The following is a 21,218-nucleotide window of genomic DNA, read 5'->3' on the forward strand; positions in this document are numbered from 1 at the left end:
AGCACCTAGGCATGCAGACTGTTTTTACAAACATTTGTGAAAGAATGGGTCGCTCTCAGGAGCTCAGTGAATTCCAGCGTGGAACTGTGATAGGATGCCACCTGTGCAACAAATCCAGTCGTGAAATTTCCTCGCTCCTAAATATTCCACAGTCAACTGTCAGCTGTATTATAAGAAAATGGAAGTGTTTGGGAACGACAGCAACTCAGCCACGAAGTGGTAGGCCACGTAAACTGACGGAGCGGGGTCAGCGGATGCTGACGCGCATAGTGCGAAGAGGTCGCCAACTTTCTGCAGAGTCAATCACTACAGACCTCCAAACTTCATGTAGCTCAAGAACAGTGCGCAGAGAGCTTCATGGAATGGGTTTCCATGGGCGAGCAGCTGCATCCAAGCCATACATCACCAAGTGCAATGCAAAGCGTCGGATGCGGTGGTGTAAAGCACGCCGCCACTGGACTCTAGAGCAGTGGAGACGCGTTCTCTGGAGTGACGAATCGCGCTTCTCCATCTGGCAATCTGATGGACGGGTCTGGGTTTGGCGGTTGCCAGGAGAACGGTACTTGTCTGACTGCATTGTGCCAAGTGTAAAGTTTGGTGGAGGGGGGATTATGGTGTGGGGTTGTTTTTCAGGAGCTGGGCTTGGCCCCTTAGTTCCAGTGAAAGGAACTCTGAATGCTTCAGCATACCAAGACATTTTGGACAATTCCATGCTCCCAACTTTGTGGGAACAGTTTGGAGCTGGCCCCTTCCTCTTCCAACATGACTGTGCACCAGTGCACAAAGCAAGGTCCATAAAGACATGGATGACAGAGTCTGGTGTGGATGAACTTGACTGGCCTGCACAGAGTCCTGACCTCAACCCGATAGAACACCTTTGGGATGAATTAGAGCGGAGACTGAGAGCCAGGCCTTCTCGTCCAACATCAGTGTGCGACCTCACAAATGCGCTTCTGGAAGAATGGTCAAAAATTCCCATAAACACACTCCTAAACCTTGTGGACAGCCTTCCCAGAAGAGTTGAAGCTGTTCTAGCTGCAAAGGGTGGACCGACGTCATATTGAACCCTATGGATTAGGAACGGGATGTCACTTAAGCTCATATGTGAGTCAAGGCAGGTGAGCAAATACTTTTGGCAATATAGTGTATATCCTGAGAAAACACAAAAGGAAACTTTCAAATGATAATTTCAGTTCTTCAATGAAGTAAGCATAAGGTGTATTTCAGAGTTCCTGTACGACCTCCTGGAGGAGTTGTTGATCCGCTCTTGGAATAGAGTTTGAGTTTCTTTTCCATTACCATAAGTTTTTTGTTTGTTTTTTAGATCTCTAAACCTTCTTCTATTTCATTTTTTACAGGTCAAGTAATAAACAAAATGCATGCAGCCAGTAACATTTTTTGACTCTTCTATCAAAAAAATGTGCGTCATCATATTTAAGCTGTAATTCAACAGCAACGTTTATTAGAGTCATATTATGTGCATTGAAATGTTATTCAAAAATTAATATTTTTAAAATAATGTATTAAAAAATGTAATTACTTGAAACAATTAATATATATTACTTGCACCCATACTGATTTTTTTTTGTAATTATGTATTTTTATTAGAAAGACAGATTTCCATCACATTCATTACTGCTTTACCCATTTGAGGTCGTACATGAGAATATTGGCAGAGTCCAAGTGATTTTGTCCATGCTGCCTTTCTGAGTTTTTTTTTTTTTTTTTACAGACTATTACTAATTTTAGTAATAAAAATAGTAAAATTAACTTTAGTTGTGAACCATAACAAAAATGAACAGAATTGAACAATATTGGGGATTGCCCCACCTCGAGCAATAAAAACCACAAGAACATAAAAGGGCAGGACACATAATTCACAAGAGCAATCAAATTAAGTCAGATCTAATTAGTTTTAAATATTCAGTACATTTAGTCCAGATTTGATCAAATTTCCCTTTTGGAGGGAAAAAAAAGTTTTTTCCATAGCATAAATCTATTGAACAATATCAATCCATTCATCGATAGCTGGTGGATCTGGTTTTAAGCATTTCCTTGTAATGGCTTTCTTACTGCCTGCCACTAGTATGACCAGCAGTTTTACGTCATTATTGGTCCTTGTAACCAAATGTAAGCTGCCCAAATACAACGTTTCACATTTGAATGGTATTTTTACATTGAATATATTTTCAATATGTTTGTGGAACCCTTCCTAAAATGGTTTTATCACCTGGTAGTCCCAGAAAAACATGGAGGTGATTGGCTCCTTTAGACCCTCAAAGTCTCCAGCAGGCTTCCCTGTTGCTTAAATATCGTCTCTGAATTGGTGTATATGTTTGATCGGGACCAGACCCACTGCAGTTGACATGTTTCCTCCCAGCCACAGACTGACCTTTTATAGTCTTTTTTTCTGTTAACCAGCAAAATGTTCTGGTTAGAGTGAATGGAAAGAACTTTAAAGTGTAACACAACCCCAAATTAGGCATCTCTAGATAAAACCATTTTAATTCCTGATATTATATTTCAGCTTTTACAGCAGCGAAAATTTTATATAAAAAAATTGTCACACAAATGTGGACCTTAGAAAAATGTGTAAGAATAAAATGATAGTGAAGTGTTAAAAGATAAAAAATGAAACACTGTACTGTAAAGTATTACAACATAAAACTGTGCACCTGGTGAATAAAATAACCAATACACATCAATGGACATTTTTACTGTAATAGATATTTGAAAAACAGCAGCAACATCAGAGAAAATAAATCAGAATTGTTATCATGAATAGAAATGTATCACAATGATGATCAACGATGCGATAAATACCCACCCATAGTGCTATCTTTACGTTGCGCTTCACAATTGGACATTTCAATGTAAACTTGTAGAATTCTACAATATTGGCCAAAAACTGTCCTAGTACTGCCCTCTATCGGTTTAAATGTCACCAATGCAGTTTAGTTTTTCTCTGTTAAAGGTACACTATGCAACCGGTGTTGATTTTCCAGTGAGGCTCCCTCCAGAGGGCGAAAGTAAAAGTGCACTGTCGTAAATATGCTCAGCTGTTCTCCTGGTTTCTCCGTCAAGCCAGGCGCGGTTGTTTTGAGCTTAGCAGCGAATGACTAACGCTGCGTTCACACTGGATGTAGCTGGCGCGACAGAAGCAGCGAGTTTACATGCAAAGGTCCCGCAGCGCGTTTTGAGCTGCAGGCGCTGCACGTCTGAGCGGCTGCAGCAGCGCGTCGGGTGCGTTTAGCAGGGAGAGAGACACAGCGCTGATGATCACTGCTCTTAAACAGTTTATTGACGCCTAAATTAACTTAAAAGGCAGAAATCTGCCGGCAGAATATGCAGTTTGGATTATTTAGATGAAAAACACCTACCAGCTGCCGCGGTGAACCGCTGCTGATGAAGGGATCCATACTGTCGGCGCATCCCTGGTATGTGGGGGTCTGAGCGGCTCCGACAGAAAAAATATTGAAGGCAGGATAATAATCTGGATGAACTGACTGCACTGATTACGTTTTCAGGTGTATTTTCTCACTTAAAAACATATTAAAACTACTTTATTCCCACTGATCACAGCAAATATATAGCTGCAAGGCAGAGAAAGGATAGTGAAGCTCAGCCCAACGCGCCTCAGACACACTTTTGCAGCCAGAGCAGCAAAACTGCTTCAGCCGCGCGTCAGTACTAACTGGTACAAGCAGCAAAAATGAAGCAGCAGATGCGATTTTGCTGCTTTTGCTGCGTGAACGTAGCATAACTGCACAAAGATTGCCACTGTGCTTGCAACGAGAATGCTTTTAACTGGGGGGTGTAGCAGTTCTCGCCGTAAAGCAAGACTGACTCTCACGAGACTTCTGAGCCTGTGGGTGCGGGTCGGTGCTCCTGCAGTTGCAAGTGCAGTATTTCCCCCACAGACCACCAGGGCGGCCGAGAATACCTTTGTTCAACCTGAAATGACTCATTTAGTCATCCATAACGTTATGGAACACATTAATTAACTGAAAAATGTTGCATAGTGTCCCTTTAAAACAATACACCTATACTGTCACAGCCTAGTGTCTGTTAATGATGGTGCATTCAATTCACCTTGGAATTGGGACATTGGAGCATAGAGATCTTTGGTATTCCAGTTACTTGGTATTAAAGACACCTGCAGTCATTATTATTAGTATATCGCCACTACAGCCACTGTTACAGCTATAATAAAAATGACAAAAACACTGTCTGTGGTATTCAAACTTAAAAGTAGAAGTGAAAGGCAACAAAAACCATTGTACTCAGTTGGAATAGTGGAAATTCCTGATTAATAGCTTGTTTTAAAATGAACATTTTATGACCTATTATAACCTTATTATTCTAAGTACGTATGTTATTTAATCCTATCAAATTTTCTGTAATGTTGGATTAATGATAATTATGTGTAATACCTGCTTAAAGGTTGTTATTTTTCTCATTGGACTGCATGTTCTAGTTAATTAACTATGACTGGATATAACAAACTTCAATATCAGACTCTTTTACACTCCCTAAGGTTGGCTTTGATAGCCTTTTAATGAGGCCATCATTTAAAACAACATTTTGCGTTTAGTCAGGTTTTCTTTGACATTAAATTTGTTTAATGAGCTGAAACATTTTTTTCAAAGCTTTTTCACTTTGCCTGATTTCTTTTATTAAGTCCATAAAGTTATTCAAGTCTTAGGAAGCAAGTTTAGAGAACTTTTCTTTTTCTGCTTTTTTTCCTACTTTACTTGGACCTTTGGGCATTGAATTATCATATTTGCATTATCTTGCTTATATATATATAAAGGAAATATTAAGTATAAGGAGAGAGGGAGATGGAGAATGATTCTGTTGAAAATTAAACCCAAACTTATATCAGGGCAATTTTCTAAGAAATCTCATCAGAATGAAAGTAAATTATTGAAAGCGTATAATGAAAAGTTTTAGCTTTTTTGTGACAGTATTTATTATCCCCTTGGTGTGTTGTGTTCACTGGTGCTAGAAGTGGTCTAGTGTTAGCTGATAATGCTTTGCTTTTCCATTCTCACAAAAAATGCAAAATGTCTGATGTGCAAATAACTTGTCTAATGTTTAATCTTTATACTGTGGTGACCATATTGTCTTATTAAGCTTGAGGTTTGTTGATAAAACTCAGATTTCCCACTTCCCATTAGTTTTCCTCATGAACAACTAAAAATAATCTACCCTTCTTAAATATGTAGTATTTTTATGTGCTAGAGAAAGCGATCATACAGTAGTTTGCAGGGTTTGTTGTAGATATTTTCATAATGGAGGCTCCAGAAGAACATCTACATCTTAATTATGGTTTAAGCAACTCTATTCTGTAGATTAAGTTTATATTTTGTCTTTCAACTTATACCAAAAATATCCAGAAGCTAAAATCATGTTTGTCTTAACAGGTGGATATTAACATAGTTGGGCAATTGGTTTTCGAAACCCATCCTAAACGACTGGTATGCTGCGTGCTCTAGATGTTTCTTGCGTTCTACATCTTAGTCACATTAAGCATGCATTGCCATGTATCTCCTGATGACAGCAGGTATATCATCCATTTAAATCAGATGGGTCAGAGCAGCGCTTGTGAGAAAAACATTAACTCTGATGTCTTCTGTGACTAAAAGAATGAGGAGAAATCTGATGAGAAATAAACATGACTTCTGGTTAGTTAGGGCATGTTGGAGCATTATGCTGGAGTCAGATGGTTCTATACAGGGTCGCTGTCAGTGTTTAAAATCATGTTGGGTTGAGTAACAAAAAATTGTCTAAAAAGATAGTTGTGTCCTTATCCCCATTAAAAAAACACAAAAGCTGATGAGAAGATTTTGAAGTTTTGTTAGTATTTTTAAATTTTTGTAACTTTTGCACCTGATACAGATGAGATACCTTTAAATAGCTTTTATTCCCTATTTTTTAAAACGCAGTTCTTTGTTTTACCATCTTAGGTTTATTTGTACCTCCTAGACCGCCCACAAAATAAAATCTATAACCATCCGAAAACACTGATTTATTTCTGAAAGATTTTTTTTACCATGTCTAAGTAAAGCGTCATACACAGGTTCCCACGTTTCAAGTAACACCTCTGATCAAGATGGGTTAAAATCAGTACCCTGGAAACATGAAGGGGGTCACAAAATAATGCAGGCGCTGCCAGAGATGGAGTAAAACAAGTTCCTTAAAGTTGGGGTCATATGACATTCCTTTGAGCTCAGACTGTACGGTTGAGAGCAACATGTGAATTAGGAGCCGCTTGTATTTGTAAGGTGTGATTTTAAACCTGTCAAACTCAATGTACTAAAAGGAAATGAAAATAATAGACTTTCTTGTTCCATAAGCATTCAGAATAAGGAAGCTTAATCATCTTACTTAAAGTTGTTTTATTTTACCTTCTCTTTTTATTGCATGAAAAGATCTGTAATCCACAAATTCCAGAAATGTCCACCCTTCCTGCCCGATTTTTGCATGAAGTTGCATTTTAAAAGTCAGGTGAGGATCACCTGTTTGGACGACCCACCAATGCTTTTCAACCACATGTTGACAAAATATCAACAGATGTTTTACATGGATATTTTTTTCACATTTGACATGGAAGTCAAAGATTTCTCAGGCTTTAAAAAATCAACTTAGAAAATCAATATGTAGCCCAACAGAGAAAAAACTTTATTTAACTTTTACTGAAATGTAGTTAGCTGATAGTGTGCCTTTTGCTGCCATAACACCACAATTTCCCCATTTTGGGACAATAAGGGGATTTTCTATTCTATTCTATTCTATTCTATTCTAAGTATTTCAGCTTTCAACACTTTAACCAAAAGGGGGTGCTGATGTTCAAATGTTTATACGCTATTGACATAAGTATGGAATTTTAAAGAGACGAGACATAACATCTTGACAGAAAATAATAAGCTCTATCCTAGAATAGTGGAAAAAATTAGATCAGTCTAAACCTCATTGAAAAACAAGAAATGAAATTCACTTCCCTTCAAGTTAAGCATTAAAGATTAAGGATATTCTGAAAGGCTACACTCTTTAACCCAACCGACATTCATTATGATACATATTCACATCATGTATCTACACACATCTTCGTTTATATAATTATTACTAATCACACATAAGAACTGGCTGTAAGAAATGTGTCAAGGGTCTGCAAATACATCCAAAGAGTCATTTTGTTCTGAATGCACCTGAAGAAAGTCAATCAGTCGCAGATTTCACACAAACATTTTATTAAAGGACAACTGATTTTTGTTTAATAGATGCTTTAAATATCTTCTGTGTTAAAACCTCGAACGTTATCTTGTGCCTGAGAACTAAAACTTAATTCTAGGTTTTAGAGAAAAAAAAAAACATAATCGCTATCTTTCTGAATGTTAATCTGTGGAAATGTATGTAAAATAAATGATAGATTTCAAGCTAACGGTGTAAAAAAGTAGACATGTAAACATATTATTGGTTCTCTGCAAAGAACTAATAAAAACAGTTGTAGATTTTTTTTTATTTTCAGCCACGATTAAGAGCCGTTGTAGGAGGTCCAAAGAGCCACTTGAGGCTCTGCAGCCACAGGTTGCAGAACCCTGGTTTAAGGCAATCAGAAAATTGCATGAAATAGATCTAACCATCCGTCTTTATAAACATGTTTGATGGATATTTTTTTTCTTGCCTTTTACTGTACAATAAAGAAGATATGTTGAAACATTACTGCGGCATGTAGAATACAGTATATGTCATCTTTATATTTAATTTGTTTTCAAATAATTTCATAAAAAACAACTAATTAATTCCATTTCATTCAGTTAATTTATACAGCGCTAAGTCAAAACACATGTCATCTCAAGAAACTGCATAGACAATGCAGTCGAGTCATATAGAGAGATTGGTTTAAATTTCCTATCAAAGGAAGAACAGCTGATTTCAACAATAGATTAACTTTGCAGGATTTGTTTATCCTGGATGAGAAGATGGTGAAAAATCTATCAACTTAAAAATGTATTTAGTATTTAGGGCAATAGTGGTGTTGGGTGAAGGAGTTTCCCCTGCATTCGGAAGGTTGTCAGTTCGAGCTCCGGCTTTCAGTGAATTGTCCTTGGGCAAGACACTTCACCTGCATTGCCGACTGATGGTGGTCAGAGGGCCCGGTGGCACCAGTGTACGGCAGTCCGCTTCTGTCAGTGAGCCCCAGGGCTTCTGTGGCCACTATATATATATATATATATATATATATATATATATATATATATATATATATATATATATTCAAAAAGAAAATTTGTGTGTGTTTTTACTCTATGTGCATCAAATCCTGCAAATAAGCCTTTGACGTAATTTGTTTTTCTTCAGCTGAGTGGTTTGCATTTCTGAATTATAGCTACATCAGTAGTAATGGAAGATCGCAGAACTTTTTTTCCTCAACACATCTTTTTCTGCCCTTTATTATGTTGCAGGAGAAACAATATGTTGGCTTTGCAACTCTACCCAACCAGGTCCACAGGAAGTCTGTAAAGAAAGGCTTTGATTTTACCCTAATGGTTGCAGGTTAGTTTTATTTTTATTTCTTTCTAAACAAAACTGTAAACAATTCAGTCATTACTGACAGTTTATTAGGATCATAATGCTAAACTGGCTATCTTAAAGGTTACACTGATCAGTTTTTGTTAGGTTTCAGGGTAATGGCTCTAATAATCCAGAATTCATCTGTTTTTGGACTATCTATATATTTTAAATATGCTGCCATGTCTCTTTGCTTACAGGTGAATCTGGAATGGGAAAGTCCACTCTGGTCAACAGCCTTTTCCTTACAGACCTCTACAAAGACAGGAAGCTACTGAATGCAGAGGGTGAGTCTTCATTTCACTCTTATCTTCATTTTCTTTTTTTTTTTTTGGTTTTCTGTTGGTTCCTACAAGCCTGGTTTTAAAACTGGTTTAGCCTTAACAAACATTATTCTGTTTAAAAAATTAATAAAGTTGAAAATAATGAAAATTGAATTTAGATGTTATCTTAACATAACACAGCTTATTTAGCTCTGTCCTTGATGTCTTTAATCCAATTTTTTCTGTCCTTCATCCTGTGCTGATGCTTTGCAGAACGGATTAACCAAACTGTAGAGATCATCAAGCATACTGTAGACATAGAGGAGAAAGGAGTAAAGCTCAAGCTCACCATAGTGGACACGCCAGGGTTTGGAGACGCCGTCAACAACAACGAGTGGTGAGCTGCAGCTCTTGTTGGTCTCATGTTAGCTAATGGTGCTGCTTTTCAAACACACAACCAGAGTTTGCATTGCCACATGTTGCAGATGGTCAATGTCAAAACTTCTACATTCTGGTTAAGATTTTATGTGGCATTAGCAAAAATAACCTGAGGAGTTCCTCAAGGTTCCATTGTTGGGCCCTTCGTATTATGTTAAGATCTGCTTCCTCTTTAAAACATCTCACTGTACATAAGCCAATGAGACAACTTTGTTTCTTTGTCTACAAGTCACCACAAATACTGAGTGACTCTGCATTGATTAAAAGGCTACCTCATTTTTAAGTTAATCTATTTTTAAAACAGTTTGGTAAAATAATTTTTATTCAGGAGTTATTGTTATTATTGGACGCAATAACAGGATACGATCAGGTTTAGACTTTTTTAACAAATATTCTACATTTTTGGTGAGTTATTTTCTGATAAACCCTAAAATGTGTTGTGTTTTTTTGGTTTAAAAAAAGTGCATCTAGAGGTTACTGCATTTTTGTTAGCTGTAGATTTGTCAGTCTTTTTGACTCTACAGCTGCCTTTAAGTGCAGTCCGTCCCACTGTTCCCTTTATCACCACTACTTTACACTTACATTTAGATAGTGTGGACAACTCACACAAGGTTATGCAAAGTTTATATACAGAAGAAATATACGCTGTAAGGACTCGTAATACAATTCATATGTGTATTTTTCTGGACTTTCCCCCTTACGCCTGTTCTCAGTGAAAGAGTAAAAATATGCTTTTTCTGCATCTGTCCTCTTCAGAAATGTAATTAACTTTAAAGGGTGCTCCATAGATAAATGTAACTTTAGTCATTATTTTGTGTGTTCTAGCTGGAAGCCAATCACAGACTACATTGATCAGCAGTTTGAGCAATACTTCAGGGATGAGAGCGGGCTGAATAGAAAGAATATCCAGGACAACAGGGTCCACTGCTGCCTCTACTTCATCCCTCCATTTGGACATGGGTAATGACACATATACACAGACAATATCTGCAGAATCAAACCAAAGGAAAAGTAAAATGGACTCCGGCTTTCTCTTCTCAGCCTGCGTCCCGTTGATGTGGAGTTTATGAAGGCTCTTCATGAAAAAGTGAACATCATTCCTCTGATAGCAAAGGCTGACTGCCTCACTCCCAACGAGATAAAAAAACTCAAAGACAGAGTGAGTTTAGGACCATTAGCCCGTATGCGCTCCCTGACCTTAATGCAGTTTAATCCACATGTTTTTGTGTGTCTCCTCTTACAGATACGGGAGGAAATAGACAAGTTTGGGATCAAAGTTTACCAGTTCCCTGAATGTGACTCTGACGAGGATGAGGAGTTTAAACAACTTGACAAAGAGCTGAAGGTGAGCCTGAGAGTTATAAAGCCCCTTTTTAGATCAAATACAAACTAGCAGTTACCTACTGACATAAAATACCCTCCAGAATTACTGTTTCATCTAAAAGGTTGTTAAATTTGTCCCAGCAGCTTAATCTAACCCAAACAACAGAGGAAAAAACACAAACTTTGATTTAAATGCATTTATTATTTTTCCTAATAATTTTACAAAGATTTTTGATCCTACATTCATCCAGCAAAAAGCTTCTCTTTTTTTTTCCAGGCCAAAATTTTAAACACTGATTTTGTTGTATTTGAAACTGAGCTCACTGTTATGCACAGTGGATGATCTGTAATGCTAGGGGCCCATTTCTCTTCCATTGACCCTCAGAAGCTTGTTAGAGTGTATGATCTTGAGAGAAAAGAGAAAGAAAAAACATTTTTATTCTTGTATACCTCGTGAAATGTCAGGGAAAGACTAAGGCTACGTTCACACTGCAGCCTGAAGTGACCCAATTCCGATTTTTTTGCCCATATGTGACCTGTATCAGATCTTTTTATGACAGTCTGAACGACACAGATCGGATTTTTTCAAATGCGACCCAGGCCACTTGGATATGTGGTCCTGAATCCGATACGTATCTGATCTTTTCAAATGCGACCTGTGTCTGTACGGCCAGGTCGCATTCATCCGACCTACACGTCATTGATACTTGACAAATGTTACTAAACGTTACTAATCTGCGTCCTACTAAGCGGAGGCGGGAAAAACTAACAACCATTGCGGAAGATAACACAGAGAGCAGTCAATGGAGAGAAAGTGAGGTTGCTGACTTACCCCAGGCTCACACCGACTCCGGTCTTACCGTTGCGGTGCGGTGGGTGCGGCGCCGCAGTGATTCCAAGTCATTAAAAAGACGTAAACCTCTCTCACCGGCTGCTGAGCTGTCCGGCTGCCGTTACCGAGACACTCCGTCGCTGCAGAAAATTCCGCAAGAAAGCTATCCTTGCGGCGTGCCGGAGCCCTCCGCAACAAGCTCTCGCAAAAATCCTTTATTTGGGCCGTGTTATCGCGTGAAGTTACGTGAACTCAAGTGAACTTCTGTTAAATCTCCGGACCTGTTGCCGGAGCCGCAGAGCCGCACCGCACCGTAGTCAAAAGGGCGGTGTGAGAGGGGGTGTGCGGGAGTTGGGGTCTCCGTCAGCTCGGTAACCGCACCGGAGCCAGTGTGAGCAAGGGGTTAATTCATATTTGGGAGATAGCTCGATTCAGATCAAACTCGAAGGGTCTTACCGGAACCTGGCTCTCTTTCTTTTTGATCTTCTTAAAAAGATTTCGTTCGTAAGAAGAACTTGGAGAAGAACTTAAAGAACGCAATATACGCTGCGGTATTACGAGTCATGTTTACTTCCGCAAACACTGAGGACGCTTGCTACATGTGACGTCATCGCGTCCTCGAGTGCGCATGCGGGACACTTCAGTTGAACGCTTTCAGTTCACACAGTAGATCACATACAAGTCGCATATACTTGGAAGTGTGAACGGACACGCAAAAAAATCCGATTTCACAAAAAAAATCGGAATTGAGCATTAAGGCCTGCAGTGTGAACGTAGCCTTTATGTTGCATTGTTGACCCACTTAACACAAGGAAACTGATAAAAACAATTATTTCTTAAAATGAGTGTTTGTATGAGACTATATCCCGCCCATACATCAGTAACTGTAAACTGCACTAGAACAATCTAGAGATTTGGTATCTTCTTTATGAGATGGTGTATGCTAAATAAACATTATTTTATACTTAATATAAACCAATCTTCATTCACTAACAGAAAGACAATGGAAACAGGAGTCATTTTTATGAATGCAATAAAATACATATTTCTAAGACTGCTTAGAAAATGTTGCATTATCTATCAAAACATTGTCATTTGTCACTGTGATTCCTTTAAACCTATTAAGGTGGTTGGTACCAATTAATTAGTCATGGTTTATTAAATATTGTTTGCTGGGAAAACCATAAAAACCTTCTTCAGAAGCTACAGGAAAACCTTAGGTTTTATTTTCAAAATCTAGAGGTGTTTTATTTGTATGCAAATAATTTCAGTTGTATGTTGTCATTTTGTTGGTTACTTTCAAGCCTTTTTCTCCACTGTAGTACAATGCAAGTAGATTTGGCTGGAAAATACAGGAAACACATTTGAAAAGGGTCTCAAATAAGATTCTTAATCCAAGGTCAGGTGTTTGGGATAATCAACCGGTTTCGCAGAATCTTTTACAAAAGAGTTCTTTGTTTGAACTTACAGTAGCCTAAGTTACAACTAATTAAAGCTTGTGTTGTGTTTTTCATAAAGATTATTCTATTCTTTCTGAAAAGTCTCAGTTGAAGCTGAAAATAAAAGTCTGGTTTGACATTTCTCTCTTATCGCTGTGTATCAAACTCTTATTGCATTTTTTCGGTCTGAGTTGAGAAGGAAAAGGCTCATATATCTCAGATTTGCAGCCAAACTAAAGATATTCTGCTGCTGATTTGGCAGAAATTGATTTAGTATTCAGAGATTTGGTCTAAACAGTGAATCCTCTGAACTGGATCACTAAGCTAATAGGTTATGTCAGTAGACATGAAGTTTAAATGTTATATGCACTATAGGCGCTATTATTTTCTATCACTTTCAACATCCAAAAATAAAATGATATAGCTGGTGGCGTGACTTTTCCTATTCTGCGTTTAAAATAGAAAAAAAGGAACAGCATGCAATGTGTTACATGTCTGAGCAATCCCTGTGATGCTTCCCTTTTAGTTGCATGGCTCTTTAGAGAACGTGTCTAAATATGTGAATATGCACCAGCATGCTCAGCCAGCCTTTCCTGTGCAAATGGGTTTAAAATAACAACTTGTCATCCTGCATGTAGGAGTGCACACCATTCGCTGTGATCGGCAGCAACACTGTGGTGGAGGCAAGAGGACAGAGGGTGAGAGGACGCCTGTACCCCTGGGGGATTGTAGAAGGTAATTTGATGAATGACGCATTGGTTCAGCCCTCATGACAGAGAATATAAGCTACATACATTGGGACTTGTACACTCATGAATAATGGTTGATGTAACCGTTTCCATTTTAGCTCTGGCTGTACGTTTATGATCATTGTCCTACTTGGGGACTTTCACCCCAGTCTAAAATCATGTGCAGCTTCAGGCATGTTTTCCTTTCTGTTTTGTGCTGTTTTTAGCGCCATCCGGCTTCTCGTCAGCACAATGTTATCACCTCAATGTTTCACTGTGGGAACGATGTGTTCATGGTGTTGATTTCCAACCACACTCAGCATTTTGCATGTAGATCAAGAAGTACAATTTTTATCCCATCTAAACAAGATCCGCTTTCTCCCTTACAGTCGCCTGCATGGTTGGTGACCAACCTCCAGCAGGGCGTCTACTGACCCTGCTTTGTGTTAATCTGTCACATAAAATCAATTAATCCACATAAAACAGCATTGCAGCTGGTGGTCGTTATGAGACAAAACGGTTAAACTCCAGAGGATGTGATAGTGTTGCAAGAACTGTATGCTTGTAAGCAGGCTTGTTGATAAAAAGTTTATCTCCACAGTGGAAAACCAGTCACACTGTGACTTTGTGAAACTGAGGAACATGTTGATCCGCTCACACATGCACGACCTCAAAGATGTAACCTGTGACGTCCACTATGAGAACTACAGAGCGCAGTGCATCCAGGAGATGACCAGGTTGGTCTCTCTGTGTTAGAAATAGTCTAAAGAACAAACATCAAACGTTTATAATCAGAGTTGTTTATGTTAATAGATATAAACATTTAATCCCTTCTCTTCTGTCTGCTTCATCTCTCAGTAAACTGGCTCAGGACAATCGGATGGAGAGCCCCATTCCCATCCTGCCACTGTCCACCCCAGACGTGGACACTGAGAAGCTAATCAAGATGAAAGATGAGGAGGTATGTCAGTGTTTGGAGTATTTATTTTCAATGTATTGTGTTATTTTCAAGCCCTCAGGCTTGCAAAGATAAGCCCATGTAGACAATTGATGGTGTAGAAGGACATAAACATGTCGATTGTTAATTGTTTTTCCACTTCACACTCAAGCTTTGTGAAATACATGTTGCACAGTAGTGAATGGTGCAATAATTCCCACAGCAATAAAGTCGGTACCAAATGTAAGACCCTATTTAATAGAATCTGGTTAGATCTAAAAGATGATTGACGCTCGGACATGATTGGGTGTTCCAGCAAGATAATGATAATGAACATACTGTATTTCTAAACTGGTTTGGAAAGTCTTCAGCTGCCGAACTTTAGTCGCAGTCATAGAAGATCATCGAATTTCATTTGATCAGGTTACAAAGATGTCTGGGAAAAAAGCAAGTCAAGAACAAAAACAATTGTAATTTTTCTAGGGCTGAAACTAGAAATAATCAAATAATGGTGATTATTTGATTATTGAAATAGTCGTCAACTAATTTAGAATACAATTAATCAGGAGTAAACCTGACAGAGCATCCTACTTAGAGCAGTAATTATACCAAGATTGTACAAAAATATATCAACATTTTGCATTTAAAGGTAAAGTGGAAGATGTTCTTTTTCCGAGTGGATTATCAAAATAAGTGGTCCTCCTAATTGTCAATCATTCTGGTGATATGTTTACGTAGGGCCATCCTACCTGCTCATACCCATTTTCACTTACCTGTGGTGAGTCTATGACAGTTGAGCAAATGCAAATCTTTTTTTGGAAAGTCAGCTTGTATGAGTGATGCAAACAGCTACTTTTAAACAGAGCGTGCACAAGGAGAAATGGGCTTGTGCACGCTCTCGCACACGTTTAATAGGCGTTCCCTCTCGCGAACGGGTACAGGGTTGTGCATGTGCATTTTTTTAAAAAGGGGAGAGGGCAGATCTTTTCAAAAATTTGCGAAAATCCTCCACTACACCTTTTAGATTAAGAAAAAAGAAATGCCTGTCAATATGCTCTATCCAGAACTCCTCAAGTGGAAAAGTTTGAGTTTTACCTGTTTAATTTCGTAAAAAGTCAGCTTGAAAGAATCTTTGTCTATCCGATTATTAATCGATAAAATAATAGACAGATTAATCGAGTTGCAAAATAATTGTTAGTTGCAGCCCTAGATTTTTCCAGGTTTATTCTTTTTTATCTGTTTATATCCATGTTTTTTAATGTAAAGTCTGTTTTGTAGCTTGCTGCAAAAACAGGCAGCTTATTTACAGTGTGTCAGTGTGTCCCTCCTTAACCATCCGTTCTCTTTCTCTACACAGCTGAAGAGGATGCAGGAGATGCTGAATAAGATCCAGCAGCAGATGCATGAGAAGGACCAGTGACATTTCCAGAGGCAGAGTTATCCTGCTTTGCAACCTGCTGTTTCTACCCCAAAACCCCCATGAGATCTTCAGACCTGGATTTAGATCGTTCGGCGCGGGAACTCCGGCTGACAGCTGCATTTCTATTCATTTTGGTGCTCCATTTTGTCTGTCTGCCTGGAGGTCATTTCCGTTTTCCAATTTGAGCCCCTGGCTGTGATATCAACTCAAATAATTTTAAGATATAATTTAAATAACTTGTCAGTGACTAATTTATAACACAGTGCTTGCAATTCTTTTGAATATAATGTGAGATGTTTTGTAAAGAACTGTAGGTTGATGGTTAGATTTGAACCTGGGTGTTATTTTGCGATTATGTGTTAGATATTTGAGCTTATATCATAATATATCTTTAACTCCAGATTTCCATCCATGAAACCTGTTTTCCCTCTTAAGGAAATTTAATTAATTAAAATCTAACTTTTGCTGTGAATTTGTTAATTAACATTAAGAGTTTCTTAAGGTCAGTATAAACATCCTCCTCCAGAGTTTTCTTACATGCAATCTGAGCTGAAACAGCACTTATTGGCAGCAGCTAACTGCTAAAATAAGGGTTTGTGCATTATAGGGAGCATGTGTGTGCATGCTGTCATTACTCATATCTTCTGGAAGCGTTGGGCCTATTTTTTACTGCTTTGTAACTGATTCCTTGTGCTTGTATCTAATGCATCCAATGTGCAGTTTGCTTTGTCGCCGCTGCATTAAGGAAAATAAGTAAGGAGGAGCAAATACTGTGTCTGTGCTTCTGTTTAAACTTATCTCCCTAGAAGTGAGTAAAGCCATTGATGTAGTAAAACTTCCATGTGAGTTAAGACTGCAAAGTGTCTGCAAGTGACTGTGTGGGAGTGTGTGTATGTTTGTATGGGTGTGTGCTGACTGTACTGCTGCTGATGGCCTGTACAGAAGTTCCCTGAAGGCTGTTAGCTCAGTCTTTGTGTCCCATTTTGCAAAAGTACGATAAATAAACTCCTCTTCTTGTTAACATGGAATTTCTGACTTATTATTTAATTTTTTTTATTTTTAGAGGATTAATCCAGTGAGCATTTCACAGTTTCCTTTATCACTTCCACACATCAACTAGACTGGAAGAGGGACCTTCTGCAGGAACACGATCTGCTGATTCATATTTATCTGCAGCAACCGCTCCTTCCCTCCCTCTGCTCACAGCATCATCTTCCTGCCAGGCTGAGGATACAGTGATATAATATAGCTTGTGCAAAAAAACTTCTACTTTCATACTTTATAAAAGTTTTAATTTTGTAGGATTTAGCATTTTTGGAGTAGGTTAAAAAATAAACCAGACTTACAAACACATTAATGGCTAAACAGCTTGAAACATGTAAAGATATATGTTTTACTATTACAGTGAAGTACCCACGGTTTCGATAAAAATACATAAAGTATTAATAGCTTTGAATAACCCTCACAGGTCCAGTTAAAAAGAATTGGATGTCCTCAGTAATTTTGTGATACAGTCCTGGCGAAAAACTGATCAGCAACACTAATCTTTTCTATGTTTTTGATGCAGCATTACATTTTTAAAATATTTAGTAATTGTTTGAATCTTTCTGGAAAGAGTTATCAAATGTACCTATGGAAACTCTATTGAAAGTTTTTTTTTTATTAAATCTGCTGAAATTTAACCTAAACCTTCATAATAGGAGTTATGAAAATACATTATGACCTAACTCTATATTTTCTATGAAAAGAAGGATCATTTAACTCTCTCTCTCTCTTTCCATCATGGTGTAGATTATCTGACTCCACACAAGCATGTATGTGTATGAAAACACACTCATAATTTGACAGCAGTCTTTATCAGTATGAGCCAGCTGGCAAACTGGTGAAACATTCCTGCTCTAAAATCCATCAGAAGAAGCAAAGTCATCCTCACAAGTCGCTCAGAAACAAAGGTAAATATCAGGCTTTATCGTTTTTTTTTTTAGACTTTTATACTATTAGTTTTTTTTATGTGATATTTTGAATCTAATATGTCCAGCAGGACTCCTGTAGACATACAAGAGTCAGAAAAAATTTATATTTTCTAGGTCAGCAAATATTAAAAAGTGTATGAATTTGTAAAAGAAATGTTCTACATGATCCTTTAGCTGAAGTGATACGTAATAAAATTGCAGATGAAGCATAATCTGGTGGGATTTTACATATCTGTCGTTGGTGGATATAATTTACTTGGATATATTTATTACTATCAAAAATAAACACATTTTTTCTGGTAAAGAACAAAAAACAAAAATTTGATATTAAAATAAATTCTAATATCTGACTTTGTATGTAGCATTGAATAATTACTTATGCTGGAAGTTATGCAGGTTATTTATAGTGTTCTTCGTAAAATAGAAAGTCAGGTCTATTAAATCTGATGCAAGGAACATATATTCTAATTGATCCTAGTTGTCAACACATGCAGTTAAGCCCAATCTATTCATTTGGAGTGGTTAGGGCAAAGAGCTTCGAATCGTGATGTTGTGCATTAGAAGTTCACTCAGACTGCCACTCTGGATCTATAAGCAAGACCCTTAACCCCCAATTGCTTCCTGGGCGCTGCACAGTGGCAGCTCACTGCTCCCCAAGGGGATGGGTTAAATGCAGAGAGTTAATTTTTCCATTGTGAAATCAATTAAGTTCAAGTTCGGACCAGGCCGATGTCCCCCTGAACAGAGCAGCAGGTTAGATCTAACTGTTGCTATAATGTCCAAACCCAAGTCAGCACCGCAGCAAGGCAGAGAAATATCTCTAACCAGTTCTACATGATGCTTTTATAGCCTAACATCTTATTAGCTGGGCACACTTGGAGGATGAAATACAGTTTTAAGTTATCGTGAGCATATGATGCAGGAAATTCTTGCTCGGTGTGGGGCCAACCGATAGGGATTAAAGCAGCTGTCTAGTTCATTTACCTTGTGCAGAAATGAACTATATCCAATCTTTTTCAAAAAATGCTTTTTGTTTTTTCATCCTAAAATCCTAAAATCTTTAACTTGACAAAGAACCTGTTGTAAACTGGACTTTTTTTTAACGATTTGCTTTTAAAAGAAAACACATTGCTCATGTTTTGTGTGAAGTATCTTCTTGGTTTCAGTTTCTTGATACTTTCTGCATACATCAATTGAATCCCTGACTCTTCTGCAGTGGTCCCTCACTGCAGTGGTCCTTTCCACTTCCATAATCTTTTAAGCACACAAAGCTTGGTGTGCTGCAACATGTGTGAAACATAAACCCAGTTTAAAAGAAAAACATTCAGAAAAAAAACTTCTGAAATGCTGTGGCACTACTGAGTGAGACCCATTTCAATATAATTAAAAGTGCACATTCATTGTACAGAACTGAACTAATGGATCTATAGCTCCATAAATTAGGTCCTTTTAAATAGAACAATCAAAAGTATATCAAATAGCATATTAAGTCAAAGAAATAAATGAGCCTGGCAAAAGCCATTCAGAAAAGAAGATAAGCAGTATGACAAAATAATAAAAAACAGAAAATAAATCATAATTTTTCCTCTTTGAATCAAAGCTCTTATCCAGTTGCAGTACCCATAAATATTCCAATCATCTGAAAACGAAATGAGCCAAAAAGATAGTATGAATCTAGAATCAATACATGAAGCAGAACAAGATTTTTAAAAAAGAAAGATGACAAATGTCATCACCCAGTTCAACTTAAATGTCACCTTTTGTCTCTTCTCTGCAGCATGCTAACCATGACTGTGCACCTGCTCCTGGGTCTTCTCCTCTCATTGGGAGCTCACAGATCACTGGCGTGCCCCCATCTTTGCTCTTGTCAGGGTTCTCAGGTGGACTGCAGCAGTAGGTCTATCACCTCTGACTCCCTGCCCTCCAGCTTCCCTGCAGAAACAGAGGAGCTGCGTCTGCATGACAACCTGCTGAGCACACTCCCCAATGGGATCCTGGATGACCTGACCTCCCTGTCCTCTGTGTCCCTTCACGGTAACCCTTGGATATGCGACTGTGGCATCCTTTACCTGCGAGCCTGGCTGAGGCGTCAGTCCGCCAGCATGGGTTCCCACTTGGGGGTCATCTGCAGCTCGCCTCCTAGCCTAAGAGGCCGGTCTGTGGTGTATCTGACCGAGGAGGAGGTGCTGGAGTCGTGCCACTACTGGTACTGTAACCTGGCCCTCGCCTCTCTGGGATCTCTGATAGTGTTTGTGGTGGTCCAGGCGGCTTTGTTGATAGCTCTTATTGCTTTCTTAAGGAGGTTTGAGAGGATTTCAAAGGAGGCCAAACGAGCCACAGAGGAAAGCTTCGCGGCTGGGGATGGTCACCGAGAGAATGATTATGAGCGCTTAAAGGACAGCAGCATCTGATGGGAAGAATTTCCTCACTGAAAAGAGTCGGCTTTTTAACGGGTTTAGAAGCCTGTTTGGATTAAGCTTGGAAAGTTTCTATGACTGGATCAATACTCTTAGAGGAAAAACATTTTGATTTTTCTTTTTGGTTTACAGCTTGTGGTAACTGATAATATTTCGTTAAAAAGATATTAAATTGTCTAAATAAGAGTATAACAAAGGTTAAAGGTTTGTCATTTTATTTTCAATAACAGTACTTGTTTTTGTTTTTTGTCTATATTCTGAAAAAAAACTGGATTGTCTCTGTTTCATACATTTTGCTTTAATACATCCATATTTTACCTCTTTTCTGTCATGATCACAAGAGGGTGGTGCTTATTTCCAGCAGTCTTGGAGTTGGGTTACACCCTGGACAGCTTAGCAGTCTATTGCAGAGACACAAAACAATGCGCACACACAACAAAGAACAACTTAGAGAGACCATTTAATCTAATAGTCATGTTTTTGGAAGACGAAAGGAAGCCAGAGTCCCCACAGACAACATATATGGAGAGAACATGAAAACTTCATACGGAAAGACCCAAAGCCAGGGATCAAACCCAGATCTTAAGCTACTAAATGCACCACCATCAACCAGCCTCAGTCATTTTTTTTAAATCAGATTTTAAAAATAATATAAGTGATTAGAGTAACAAAACAATACACTTGCAACCCTAGCTCAACTCTAAAACAAATTAATTCTTCAAAATCTTTATTTTGTTACCTGCAGAATTTGCTGCATAACATGTCACATATCTGTACTGCATTTCAGTCCAAATATACCAAGAAGTTTATCTTTCACCATAAAATATCTTTTAAGTAATTTTGTATTGGAAATGTCATGTAAAATGTTATAAAT

At 38.1% G+C, this 21,218-nt stretch overlaps 2 protein-coding genes across 4 annotated transcripts in view; both read left to right on the plus strand.

Moving 5' to 3' along the window:
- The window catches only part of sept5a (septin 5a), a 29,221-nt gene extending 12,239 nt beyond the window's left edge, over window positions 1-16,982 (plus strand). For all 3 annotated transcript variants that reach the window (XM_038277235.1, XM_038277236.1, XM_038277234.1), the window contains 10 exons: window positions 8,469-8,559; window positions 8,775-8,861; window positions 9,111-9,234; window positions 10,101-10,235; window positions 10,317-10,434; window positions 10,519-10,620; window positions 13,508-13,604; window positions 14,199-14,334; window positions 14,456-14,558; window positions 15,892-16,982. In XM_038277235.1, coding sequence (XP_038133163.1) covers window positions 8,469-8,559; window positions 8,775-8,861; window positions 9,111-9,234; window positions 10,101-10,235; window positions 10,317-10,434; window positions 10,519-10,620; window positions 13,508-13,604; window positions 14,199-14,334; window positions 14,456-14,558; window positions 15,892-15,954 — 1,056 coding nt within the window. In that variant the 3' untranslated portion in view covers window positions 15,955-16,982. The remainder of the gene's footprint in view (window positions 1-8,468; window positions 8,560-8,774; window positions 8,862-9,110; window positions 9,235-10,100; window positions 10,236-10,316; window positions 10,435-10,518; window positions 10,621-13,507; window positions 13,605-14,198; window positions 14,335-14,455; window positions 14,559-15,891) is intronic.
- An 817-nt stretch (window positions 16,983-17,799) lies between these two features.
- Window positions 17,800-20,798, plus strand: gp1bb (glycoprotein Ib platelet subunit beta). Its single transcript, XM_038277238.1, has 2 exons — window positions 17,800-17,906; window positions 19,705-20,798. Exon 2 carries the CDS (start codon window positions 19,706-19,708, stop codon window positions 20,336-20,338), a length of 633 nt encoding a protein of 210 aa, XP_038133166.1. The 5' UTR covers window positions 17,800-17,906; window position 19,705; the 3' UTR covers window positions 20,339-20,798.
- Window positions 20,799-21,218: the final 420 nt, after the last annotated feature.

Source organism: Cyprinodon tularosa, unplaced genomic scaffold, assembly GCF_016077235.1.
Source record: "Cyprinodon tularosa strain WSP-4 unplaced genomic scaffold, ASM1607723v1 ctg130, whole genome shotgun sequence".
Classification (NCBI taxonomy): domain Eukaryota; kingdom Metazoa; phylum Chordata; class Actinopteri; order Cyprinodontiformes; family Cyprinodontidae; genus Cyprinodon; species Cyprinodon tularosa.